Here is a 13047-nt window from a genome sequence, read left to right as displayed (position 1 = left end):
GCTGTTTTGTGAATACTTTTGAAAAGTACAGTGGACGCTTTGTCCTGCAGTGCAGGGCTGGAGCCTATCCCAGGCGGGGTACACCCTGGACAGCCAGTCCATCACAGGGCCCTAATACCTTCCCTTTATAGTAATTACTTAATTGAGTGTCTTGTTGATCACTCTTTTTCTTTTCTTTTTTTTTAACATTTAATTGCAACTTACAAACATTTAAAAAAATATATCTTAGAACAGTTTAAAGGCTTTATTATGTTTTTGAACATCATTGTGTTCAATACAATATTCATGCAACATTCAGTACATGCTAAGTGAGGGAGCAGATTATTTGACAGAAGGTGTTGACTGCTGAAACACTATAGAGCATGTGCAGAAGTACCACAGGGGTTGGTTTTGTTAAGTGTATCCATACATTGTCCCACTTAGCGAGTAAAATGAAACTAAAAACATCTTAATTAAAGGCAGTACAAAAATAACTCTTCTAAAAACATATTTGTGGACCACGCCACAGCAAACGCCCACTGAGAAAAGAAAAGCAGACCGGCTGGAGATACTCTTCCTCTAATGTCTTCGTTTTACTTTGGTAGTTGGCTCTACATTGGTACTGATGGTGTTGGCCGTCCTACTGCTGCTGCCACTTTGAAGCTGGGAGTCTTTGAAGCAGGAACAGGTGAGCAAATGTCACTTTTCCACAGTCACTCATGTCGGCCTCAGTTGGCCTGCTGGCGACCCAGCCTGATGTTATAGGACACTATGTGAAAGTTGTCCCAGGAGAACAGCTTCCTCTGAGCCAGGTTATAGTCGACCATGCTGTTGTAGCCGTACTTGTTCCTGAAGGGGATGGCCACAGCCTTCCCCTGGCTGGTTTCGGTGTCGTACATGTAGTTGATGATGGTGTCGTGGGCTGTGTAGCTGGCCAGAGTGTACAGCTTGCCACAGATGATGAAGGAGTTGGCCGCTGAGTTCTTTCTGATATTGGTCTCCCAGCTCTTCTTCACCTCCAGACTGTGCGGGTCCAGCTGTGAGATCACGATGGCTCCTTTGGCCTTGCTGGTGGAGTAGACAGCCCACAGCCCCTTCTCGTCCACAGACAAGTCGATGTCTGTGTAGCCTCCCCAGGAGTAAGGGAACTGACCGTGAAAGCCGGCGTGGGGGAGGTCACGGCGAGCTGCGATGCTCTCAGAGGCCAGGTCGTAGCGAATCAGAGTGCGGCTGCGACGTCTCTGGTAATACAACGAGCCTCGATACAGAGTGGCACCAGTACTCTCCACCAGCTCTGGGAGCAATAAGACCTGTGAGGGGAAAATGTGAGGCAATGACCAAACATTTCTGTCTTATACCCATGAATGAACATCGACTGTGGGACACCTGCCTTAGATGGAAAGCCTTTGGAGAGCTGCTCCATATCCTCATACCCAAACAGCTGCCTGACCTCAGTGCCAACAGTGTCAAGGCGCCAAACCATGTTGGGTCCATAAGGAGAAACGGCCTCAGGATCCTGCATCCAAACACCATATTTACCTGCGATGTTGTCGGCCTTCCTGTGAGTGACAGGCTCACCCACAGAGATCAAGTATCCGCAGCCTGCCAGCAGGAAGAGGCAGAAACACAAGAGAGAGAAGGATACAGAGATCTGTGAGACTTTCAGTCTCCATCCAGGAACTGATACTGGGAGTGTTGCAACTCTGAGATCTCCTGTAGAAATACTTGAGGTTTGGATCCCTACAGTTGCTAAAAGTCATCTTCAAATCAAATCTGCCTGGTGTGTTTCTCTCCTAAGGGGATTTCAGGAAATGAGTCACAGAGTATCAAAGTGAAGAGGGATCTAACTGCACACAGCTGACTGTAAGCTGAGAGCTGATCAAATGTGTGATGAGGTCATGAGATCATTTCTCATGGTCTGACTGCAGGTCTGGAGTTGCTTCCTGACATCTCTTTTCACTTCAGCTTTGTCTGAGTCACCACCATCAGAGCAGCAGCAGCTGGTCTACAACTCATCCTCTGCTTCTCCTACTGGGAAAAGACAGGTTGTATATTTACCACCTCCTAAAATACCCCCTTGCTCTCAGGTCCAGGATGTAATGCTGGATTTAGGGTCAGATAGGAATATGTCTTATAAATACACCCTTAACCGCAGAGCTTCTCCTCATCTCAGATTAAATGACTACACGTGTGGACTGCACGTGCTTCTTTATGGTCTCACCGACAATTTAACCTGCTGAGAGTGATTCAGTAGCACAAGCTACATTGTGATTTTGGGAAAGCCTGTCTGGTTTTAACACTGTGTGCATGTGACATCCTTGTTAGAGGTGCTTTCCTTTTTACATTTTTACGAGACAAACATGAAACTTAGGAGGCCCCACATACCTATGGATTGGCATGGCTGTGGTATTCTCGCCCCAAATGCCCCTGTATTAATAGTAGTATTTGCTTTGAGGCTGTCAGCAGGGGGTGAAGGAGGGGAGGAGGGGTGAGTGTCATGTTTGCTAGGTCAGATGGATGGAGAGGGGAGTGAGTGAGAGAGGTATGAGATGCATGCTAAAGGACTGTGATGCATCATTCCTAACTACAAATTAGAACCTCACATTTTGGTTGACCCCTGGTGACTTCACAGTTTGCATATGTTTTTCGTTCTAACACAGGAAAATTCCAGTACACATTCATTGTTATACAGCTTATTGCAGTGTAGGATTATGCAGGGTGTTTGTTTTTAAGTGTTTAAAAATGGCAAGTGCACAGTAATGATGGCTGCTATCCAGGAATGTGGATTTAAATGGATGTCTTATTCACTTAATTTTGCACCATCAGACCCAAAACATGGTGCAGGAAGTGGTGCAGCTACAGTGCACAGCTGTCTGGAGGTCCAAGATACTCAGTTCTTATGCTACCGGTGGTCAAAGACTGTACGTGGTGTCTTTAATTTGTGTAAATGTGCAGCTAAAATGGTAAAATCTTACCTGCGTTGTCCTCGCTGCCGTCTGGAGCAGGCACCTCCGTCACCTCAGCTTTCAGCTCCTGGAAGCCTGGAGCTCCATACTGCCATGCTGAGTCTGAACAGAGAGATGTGGGGTGAGCTGAAAGAGTGATAGAAAGAAAAGGTTCTGCTGGAAACTCATCCCACCTCTCAGACTGCTGCTGTCTCCCTGTCTGTTGGGCCTTGTCATCAGGTGAGACATTGGACTGGAGCCTACACACATACACACGCACATCAGTGAATTTGTACAATTGTTCGGAGGCAGGTTGTGTCACCAAAAGTGTCTATGGTACTACTGACAGCAGGGAATGTGACAGCAGGAAACAAACACCCCTAAATGGATTCCCAGCTGCTCTGGAGTCAGACAGTCGGTAGATTGACCGACCATAACACACACGCATAACACACTCGACACCCCATGCCTCCCCAGACTGTCAACTTCATATCTTGAAAACTTCAAACCAGCCGTTTGCCTCGTCTTCTGCCATGTCACTGTCAGATATCAGTCTCTCTTCTCTTCTCTTCTCTACATCCTATGAACTGTGGGTTAGCACATGCATGCTGCGCTCTTACACGTGCAGCATAATGAGCCTTGATGATTGCGGAGAACATTAAACGTTAGCATCTGGGAGCTGATTGTAGACACTGATGAAGAAGAGGGCCAGGAGGCTGGTAGCAGGGCAGATGATGAACAACAGGAATGTCACTGTGAGTGTTTTCTAAACACAGATGCCTTGCATAACAAAGAGGTCTACAGAGGTGTAGGAGAGTTTAATGGCTTCCCACAGGGCTTAGCCATTCATCAACATCACAAGTAAACAGTCACATCCTCATACTGTCTATTCTGTGTGTGTGTGTGCCCTCCTATCTTGCCTCTTTGTAGAGATGTCACTGTTATCCCTGTGTGATTTCCCACAGGAGGCTCAGTGTGTGGAGACATCAGCCTGATCAGATTTCAGCACTGGATGTTTGGCCATCTGTAGCATCTGTTGGTTGTCATTTCTGGTGTAAACTTTATGTGAGAATCTATTCTGGAACATCAACTCATATATATTGAGTAGCAAGTATTACTGCATGTCATAACTACTGCCTTGGTTGTAAACAATAAAAATCTTCCTGCCAGAGCTTCCTGCCGCTTAAAAATACAAACTGTCCAGGAGAGGCTGACATTTATCTCGTCTCTCCTCTGGCCCTGCATGTCTTCCTCTGACTGTGATCTATTTGGCAGCTGCCTGTCACCCCGAGGGGCCCCTGCTCTGTGTATTTCAGACTGCAGGTGCAAACATGAGTAGCTCAGCAGATAACCTGGAGTATGCAGGAGTATATAAGCTCTTCTGATGCAAAGGGAGATGGGATGTCTGGCAGCAATTGGTAAGGAAGGATTTACTGCTGCTGGCAATCTCAGCTTTTAAAGCAATCCACGAGGTAAACAGAACAGCAGCTTAACTGACAAAAGAAAGGGGGGCGTTGACCGACAAGCACGGAGGCCAATTAGACAGATGTTTGTCCACTGCAAACACAGAATACCAGAGCCTAACCTTACCGGCTCCAAGTTAAACTCCAAAGCTGTGTGGAGCCCTCTAACCCCTGAGGTATAGTGTTCTCAGCCTCAGACCCCAACCCTTCCCCTTCTGGGCGTCATCATAAGCCCTGAGTTGAAACCTGGGCACGGAACCACCACTTCCAGAGCGTGCATCACATTTCAGCCCCCCTCCTCACCCTTTGCTAGCTTTGCTATTCGCACACTTCTCACCATGCTGAGGGAACCACCGGTCATAAAGACAGCAGGATCTGCCCATAAATACTGAGCTGGTCCTCTCTGGCCTGCCTCCATCAGCCCTAAATGCAGGGCAGGAAGCAGGGAAACCTGAGCTGAGTGTCTCTGCAGGCTGATGGGGCAACCAAAACATGAACTGTGAAAAAGCATACAAACAGGTGTGCATGGATACAACATGCACAGAATATTCCGGCAGATCTGATGTAAAACAAACTCTGTTACATCATGTAGAGACATGGATCCACACGCTGCATCAACACAGCACTGGAATTCATGTGTGTATGGTATTCCATACATAGATGACATTTACCTGTCATCACTTCTCTGCTCCAATTAACCCATTATCTCTCAGTCAGTCAGCCCTGCATCTTAATTATAAATGTGGAGACTTAAAATAAAACTGTTTGTGTGCATTTATGCCTCAAACATACCATAATAAAACTAACTTTTAATTCACTTCTGCACATTTCTGTAGCTCTTGTGGTTGTGTCTTACCACCAGCAGGTCTGATCAGCCCCCTGTCCTGCAGAGAGGTGCTTGGAGGGACCATGGGCGTCTGAGGAGGACAGGGTCTGTTCCTCAGCCTCTCTGTCTCCCTCCTCATCTCCTCCATCCTACGCTGAAGCCCTTCCAGCTGCCTCTCCAGATGCTCCTTTTCGCCCTGCAGCAGGTTTCTCTCTCCCACAGCTCGGTTCAGTGCCTCCTGCAGCTCAGGCTGAGCCCTGGCTCCCACGCCTTGCTGACTCCCCGAGGCCTGAATGTCTCCTCCACTCAGTCGGGACACCAACACCTCCAGCAGATTGAGTCTGGCCTTCAGGCTCTCCAACTCGGGAGCTCCAGTCTGTGGGCAGCTGGCCTCCACAGGGCTGGGCACGGTGAAGGTGTATTGGCATCGCCCACTTCGGTCATTTCCCCTCCACAGAGAAGCTTGATCCTGTGCGTCAGCTCGCAGCAGAAGGACGCACAAACACAGTGGGAGAAGGAGGAACATGTTAGAGACAGTCCCTGCACACTGTAAAATCTTTTCTTCTTCTATTGTTAGGGAATTTTCCTTTAATTCCCAGTTTTAGGTGCTTCCTTTTTGTCTTAATGTCCTCTCAGGTGTCTCTTCTTCTCCTGTTGATTCTCTCCTCCCTTTCTTGTTCTCTCCTCTGTGAACACTGTGAACAGGTCGAGCTACACTGAGCTCTTCTGAACAGCTCACAGATATTTATACAATCTGGAAGGGACGGAAGGAGGGAAGTAAAAAAAGGGAAGAGAGAAGAGGTGAAACAGAGAGGAGGGGGATCTGAGGCAAACAGGGGAGGAGGTGTGAGAGGAAGGGAAGGAAGGAAGAAAAAAGTGAAAGTGATGCTGGTTGTTTTGGGGTGAAAACATGTCATTTTAATGTTTGAAGAGTCGGAGTTTATCTTTTAAAAGGCTCTTTTTTGGTAAGTACTTACTTTTTTCTATTATTTATGTGTTTTTATGTCATCTCTGTATTACTCTCTGTAAAACATTCACATTATGTGTGCTGTTAAGGGCTAAGGTTGAGGTTTGGGGCTGGCATGGCAGGGAGAGCTGCTCCTTGTTGGATACAGTTACCTCTGAGGAGCCGGTGTCCCCTTTCATATTGGTAGGGGGTCACAATGTGACGCAAGCAGCCAATAAGAGGCGTCATTACAAAGAGTCGAGGGTACAAGTCATTTAATGACAGGATACCTGACGCTGACCCCGACGTGCTGTGCGCCCTCTCAGCTGAGAGAGAGAGAGAGAGAGAGAGAGAGTAACTATGCATTTGCTTTCTGTTCTTTTATGAGTGATCATCTGACCTGTCATTAGCTGGATTTATTTTCTTGTCATGTGATATGGAGGATCTCCACAGAGAGGAAGGATAAACGATTTAAAGGTGAGACAGTCACACACAGACACAGAGCCAGGCGGGTTTACAGATATAGCACACTCCTAAATCCAAATCCCAAACTTTACAGCTCTCTCCTCATATCCTATATCTTTATTTGGGTTCCTTGACCCTCTCCTGGTTCCTTTCCTACCCATCTTGTCCTTGTGTCTTCTTACTCCTCTGTGCTCGGACTTCTCATCCATCCGGCTCTGCTGACCTGCAAGGCTACCCCGGGATGCCAGAGGGCAAAGGGTGAGAAGGGGAAGCGAGCTGCAAGTGTGAAAATGTCAGGATCCTGTGTTCTTTTTTTCTGGTTTTCTGATTGAATCCTTAGTTTGTTGGTTATTTTAGTGGGATTGTGTTTTCATGGTTTGTTATGATTGTTTCCCCTGATATCCTGAGTTCCTGGTTATTTTGTTATTTTTGTATTTCCATGGTTTGTTTAATTGTTTCCTGTTTTATTGTGAAAGTCCCCTCTGCCTTGTGTATCTGTGTCAGTTTTACTCCCCAGTGTTTTTCCCTCCTTGTTGATTACCTGCCCGCCCTAATGTGTTTCACCTCATTGGCGTCCCTGCCTGTCTGTATTTAATGTCTGTGTCTCCCTTCACTCTGTTTCGTCTTGTGTGATTCCTGAGCGTTCCTAGTTTTTTGTTTTTTAGTGTTACGAGTCCTTGTGAATGCTCTGGCCTGTTTTGGGACTTTTGCCTTCTTTGTACTGTCTCATGGTTGGACTTTCTGTCTGTGTACCAAACTTATTTTGGAATATTGCACTCCGCTGAATTTTAGTCCTTTATTTGGATCCTCTCTCTCATTAACTCCTGACAGAAAACACACTTCTGCTTACAGGTTGACTCTCACCTGCTGTAGCAGTGATTGTTTACAGACAGCAGGAACATTTTCCTTGATTATTGAGACTTATGATAGAGTGGAAAGATTTATGAATGTGGCACTGTTTGTGATAAATTATGATATCAGTACAATGCTTACAGTTTATCACATGTTGTTTTCTCCATTTATTGTTTCTCTAGTAATGAACTGTCTCCACTGGAGTGTGTGTATGTGTGTGTGTGTGTGTGTGTGTGTGTGTGTGCGGGTGCTGTTTGGCACATTGTCCACCCTACTCTCTTGTGGGTTTAATTCACTTTTACGTGACTCATAAAGCCATGGCTATGCCTGGAATCTGAAGCCATCCAGCACGAGCACCTAACAGAGGACCAAAACATCCTCTGCTGCCAGTGCGGGTGTGTCTCTGCAGCTGGGACACACACAGCATATTTTAACTCTAAATCTATTCTCCTTTCACACACACAGCTAACTGTTGGTAGAGTTTACAGTCAAAGCAAACAGACACATGTCTATGACACCAGAACAAAACATTTTACAGCCAGGACTTTACAACCTTTATGGTCACTGCAATTTATGAGGAACTCTGTGACTGTCCAATGGCATGCAGCCCTTTTACTGCAACTATATCAATATTAAGGGCAAGGAGAGCTACAGGAGACAGCTGGAGAGCCAACTTGCCCGGAACAACTTGAGGGAGATATGGAGTGGCATGAGAACCATCACAGGCCACAATAAGATCTCTGACCAGCTGATGAATGGAGATCTGCAGGAGGCCAACCAGCTGAACCTGTTTTTTAACAGGTTTGACAGGTTTGATAGTCCACTCCCTGATCACCCCTCCTGTGATGCACCATAAACACCTGTCTTAACACCTGTACATACACCTGTACACACCTGTACCTGTATAACAATGTACCTCATCATCATCCCCCTCCTCCTAACCACACTAACCAGTCTCACCTCCCCATCACTAACATCACCCTGCCCCCCTTACCCCACCTTCCATTAACAGGCTGAGGAACATCGTCTCGGACACGATGAGCAGCATGGGGGCACCCCAGGGCACAGTACTGTCTCCATTCCTGTTCACACTCTATTCATCGGTCTTCAGACACTGCTCACAGTCCTGCCACCTGCAGAAGTTCTCGGAGAACTCTGCCATTGTGGGCTGTACCAGCAGAGGTCGGGAGGCGGAGTACATGAGTGTGGTGGACAGCTTCGTGGAGTGGTGCGGACAAAACCACCAGCAGCTGAATGTCACAAAGACAAAAGAGCTGGTGGTGGACTTCAGGAAGCACCAGACACTCCCGGACCCGGTCAGCATCAAAGGGACCAACGTGGACATTGTGGACAGCTACAAATACCTGGGTGTCCACATTGACCACAAACTGGACTGGTCCACAAACGCAGAGGCAATATACAGGAAGGGACAGAGTCGCCTGTATCTCAGGTCCTTTAACGTCTGCCAGACCATGCTGCAGATGTTTTACCACTCGGTGGTCTCCAGCGTCATCTTCTATGCTGTAGTGGGCTGGGGCAGCAGGATGAAGACGGCCGACACCAACAGACTCAACAAGCTCATTAGGAAGGCCGGCTCGGTACTGGGAGTGGAGCTGGAGTCTGTGGTGGAGGTGACGGAGAGGAGGATACTGAGGAAACTCCTCAGTATTCATAACAACATGTCTCACCCCCTGCATGACACACTGCTGTCCTACAGGAGCACATTCAGCAGTAGACTGAGACTACCGAGGAGCAGCACAGAACGCCACAGGAGGTCCTTCCTGCCAGTGGCCATCAGACTGTATAACTCCTCCCCTTTCTGTAGGGAGAGGAGCTAGATGATCATGTCATGCATCACTGTCATTCCCTCCACTGGTCTATATATTTATATTTATGGTTTGTATTTACTCTTATACTCTGTACTTAACTGCATTTAATGTAACTGGATACCTCTGGCACAAGAATTTCCTTCGGGATTAATAAAGTTTTATCTTATCTTATCTTATCTTAAAAGGTATATCAGAAAAGTAGTCCTTCATAGCTACTTATGACCTTTTTATGCATGTGAAGGAGTTTCAAAATGAAAATCACCTGTTAGATTCCTTTCTCCCCTCTTAGGTGTAGCTCCCTTTCACATGTCAGATCTCATAGACATGTTACACCCACTCACCTTCACACAACTGCATATGAAATTACTTCTTTCTTTTCCCAACATCTAAAGGTGAAATTTAAGGTAAAAAATTAAATGCAACAGCTCAGCCATGGATTACTAATAATACAGCCATGTTATGAAAGAGGATGAAAGGCTATAGGGATGTATTGGAGCACCTGATAAAGTTGTAGTTGTTGTCATAGTAGAGGTGGGCATTATTTAAAAATCAACTAAAAACATGCAATGCCAGGATGGGTGGCTTTTAAATGTAAACATGTATACATGTCTCCATGGCGATGTGAAGTGCTTTGATGACAAGAGTTCCATTCACAGTGTGTCTTTGCACTTCTGTTATATACTGAGAGGAGACAGGCAACAAACAGAGAGAAAATATAAAGTCTGCAAAGTCAACATGACTCAAAAAGACGGGGAATTAGTTTACAAGGATCTCCTTGACCAGGAGCTTTTCTGTGACGCCGTCATCAGAGTGGAGGAGGTTGACTTTAATATCCACAAAGTCATCTTGGCGAACTGCACCCCTTACTTCAGGTGAACTGATTATCTCAATTTTAAATGAATGTGTTAGTAACCTTTACATAGGGAGACAAAAACACGGATTTGTTGTAGTTTATGATGTGAGTGTTGGAGATTATTCACTGCAATCTTATTGTTATAGCTTACAGTGTTTCAGTGTGTTTGCTGATATTGTTGCGATGACTAGTCAGCTGCTGGGGAAAATGTTGTCAGCCTGACCTCATAAAGAAAGCAGCAGCAGTCCTTAATGTTTGAACATGACAAAAACAACCGGTGAACAAGTGTCAATCTGCTGGCCCCAGGTGGGACTTGGATGATATGACATGTATGACATGTTGACATTAAAGCATCTAATAGTGATTTCTCCCTCTATAGGCTCAAACTTATTTTATCTTAAACTTAAACTTGATATATAGTTTAGAAGTCTGAAGTGAATTACATAATGTTACAGCAATCAGATTTAGACCTTTGACTAGACTGTTGAATAAAGTTACCCATAAATCCACCAGTGACTTAGTGATTAATTTTAGTATCTGTTTTAAAAACAAATGCATCAAAGTGGTGTATAATGTTGTGGAACTTTTTCTGTGTCTTTCAGAGCTCTCTTCACACGCTGGTCTGAACCTGACAAGAAAGTCTACATTATTCCTGACCTATCCTCAGACATGATGAAGCTCATCATTGAGTTTGCATACACCGGCTCTGTTAACGTGACAGAGTCCAATGCACGGAGGCTTTTCATGGCAGCTGATTACCTCAACATAGTGAAGCTGGTGCAAATATGCTGCAACTTTTTTGAAAAGATGCTCTGCCCAGAGAACTGCATCGGCATCTGGCAGTTCACAAAAACCAACCACGCCCCTGAACTGCATCTCAAGGCTTTCCACTATGTTCTCAGTCACTTTGAGGAAGTGGTTTTCGGCGAAGAGTTCCTGCAGCTCTCTGACCAAGATGTCAGTGACATCATCAGCAGTGACAACCTCAATGTGAGACAGGAGGGAGTTGTGTTTGAGGCCATCATTCGGTGGATCGCACATGAACCTCAGAAACGAGAAGGATACGCAGATCTTCTCTTGCCAAAGGTACTTTATATTATACATTATCATTTTCACTTTATAGGTTATTCTATTTCAAGACAATGACTGAAGCCAACCTCAGCCCAATAGAGGGTTATTAGTTATTAGATGTGCTCCATGTCATGATGATGGCCAGTACAGCCATCCTTTACCCTTTTATAGGCCAGAAGGTGCAATATCATCTATTGTGATGAGTGATAAATAGAAAGCAACACAGACTACCTGAGTGACGCATTGTGCTCATGTGCATGCTGGTCTTCTGGGTAACTCTGAAAATGGAAGAGAATTTATGCAAATCATCATCTTTTCCAAAACCTTACCAAGCATTTGTGGTGTGACAACCGACCTATGAAAGAACAAAACATGAAAATATAAGAAAAACTCCTGTTAAAGCTGGGCACTGGCACAAGCATTTATAATAATTTATTATTATAGTACATAAACTAATAAAGAACATATACATGTAATGCTGGCTATTTGCATAAGCTTTGTGTGCAGGTTAATGCAACTCAGACAATCAATAAGCTGATAATGATACTATGACAGATGAAAGGAGGAGAGTAATGAGAGGAATGAAAAAAAATATATTAAAGATAAGACTTCAAAGACTTCCTGACCAGTGGTGGAGGAAGTACTGAAGCTTGGTACTTAGGTAGAAGTACAAATACCCAGCAAAATATATACTCAAGTAAAAGTAGAAGTGCTACATCAACAATCCTACTTAAGTAAAAGTCTTAAGTACTTACTTTTAAATGTACTTAAAGTATTAAAAGTAAAAGTACTCACGCACTGAATATATATTATTGATTTCCATTGCAAAGGATACCTGAACAGGTTAAAATAATCAAAGAAATCATCTTAAAATTACAATGGACAATGTGTAGTTAATTTACACAAAGTACAAATACTTAGTTACTTTCCACCACTGAAAGAACAGGAGGGAGGAGGAACAGCAGGGAAGACAGGAGGAGCAGAGAAGACAAGAGGAGAGAAGGGTGAAGAGAGGCAAGGAAATGCTAAATAATCTCAAAATAATAATAAATAACTGGAAGGAATAAACAATATGGAAACAAAACAAAGATCAAACACAGGATCATAACAAGACCTGTCCCATCCACCATACAGTATGGTACTGTTTGGGACCATGAGCTCTCTATCACTTAGTGTCAATTACCTTTGAATTACAAAATGAAGCACTTTCTCCTTGGTAAAAGCAGTGTACCATTAAAACACTATTTATGTGCGGATCAGTTATCTGATTGAACATCAGATAAAACAAATAATAAACAAATATTTTCACACTTTATTGGGCGCTGTAGAGCCATGCGGCCAAGTCGCAATTTTCGTCGGGGGACAATTTTGTGCCAGGTTTGGTGAGTTTTTCGTTCGTGGTGAGCACGTTCAGGGGGTCAAATTCTCCCCATTCTTAGCCCATCATTGAGCTGGAAGGCCATCTGCCATAAATCAATAAAGCAAGTGGTCCTTGGGGGGATTTTCAATTCTACTGCTTCAGAAGGGCTGTGTAGTGCTGGCTGAGCAAAGGCCAGAGCTGTCAGTCTGTGTTTCTGTCTACTGTCCTATGAGAACGACAGCAGCGAGTCTGTCAGAACAATAGTGCTTCACAGGCACCATTCCCTCCAGCTTTAGTGCCATCGTGGGACTCCAAACTGCCAGTGAAGTCAAAACCCAATAAAATAAGTCAGGTAATGAGAGAAGATAAAAGAAAGCTAAGGACCTCGCTGGCTGCTGTGAGTTCAATGGAAATGTATTTAGAAGTGGGGGCATGATTAGTTTTTCCCCTTTTTTCCA

The 13047-nt window shown here is 44.8% G+C and overlaps 1 protein-coding gene across 1 annotated transcript; it reads right to left on the bottom strand.

The window, feature by feature from the left end:
• Positions 1-225: 225 nt before the first annotated feature.
• myoc (myocilin) lies at positions 226-5955 on the bottom strand. The gene is made up of 5 exons (XM_028404500.1): positions 5244-5955; positions 3119-3184; positions 2955-3047; positions 1370-1581; positions 226-1289 (listed from the first exon to the last, which is right to left on the bottom strand). The coding sequence occupies exons 1-5, from the start codon at positions 5737-5739 to the stop codon at positions 708-710; spliced, it is 1449 nt and encodes a 482-aa protein (XP_028260301.1). The 5' UTR covers positions 5740-5955; the 3' UTR covers positions 226-707.
• Between the last annotated feature and the right edge of the window lie 7092 nt (positions 5956-13047).

The sequence above is a fragment of the Parambassis ranga genome, chromosome 4 (assembly GCF_900634625.1).
Source record: "Parambassis ranga chromosome 4, fParRan2.1, whole genome shotgun sequence".
Lineage (NCBI taxonomy): Eukaryota > Metazoa > Chordata > Actinopteri > Ambassidae > Parambassis > Parambassis ranga.
This window is presented reverse-complemented; position numbering and strand designations above follow the sequence as displayed.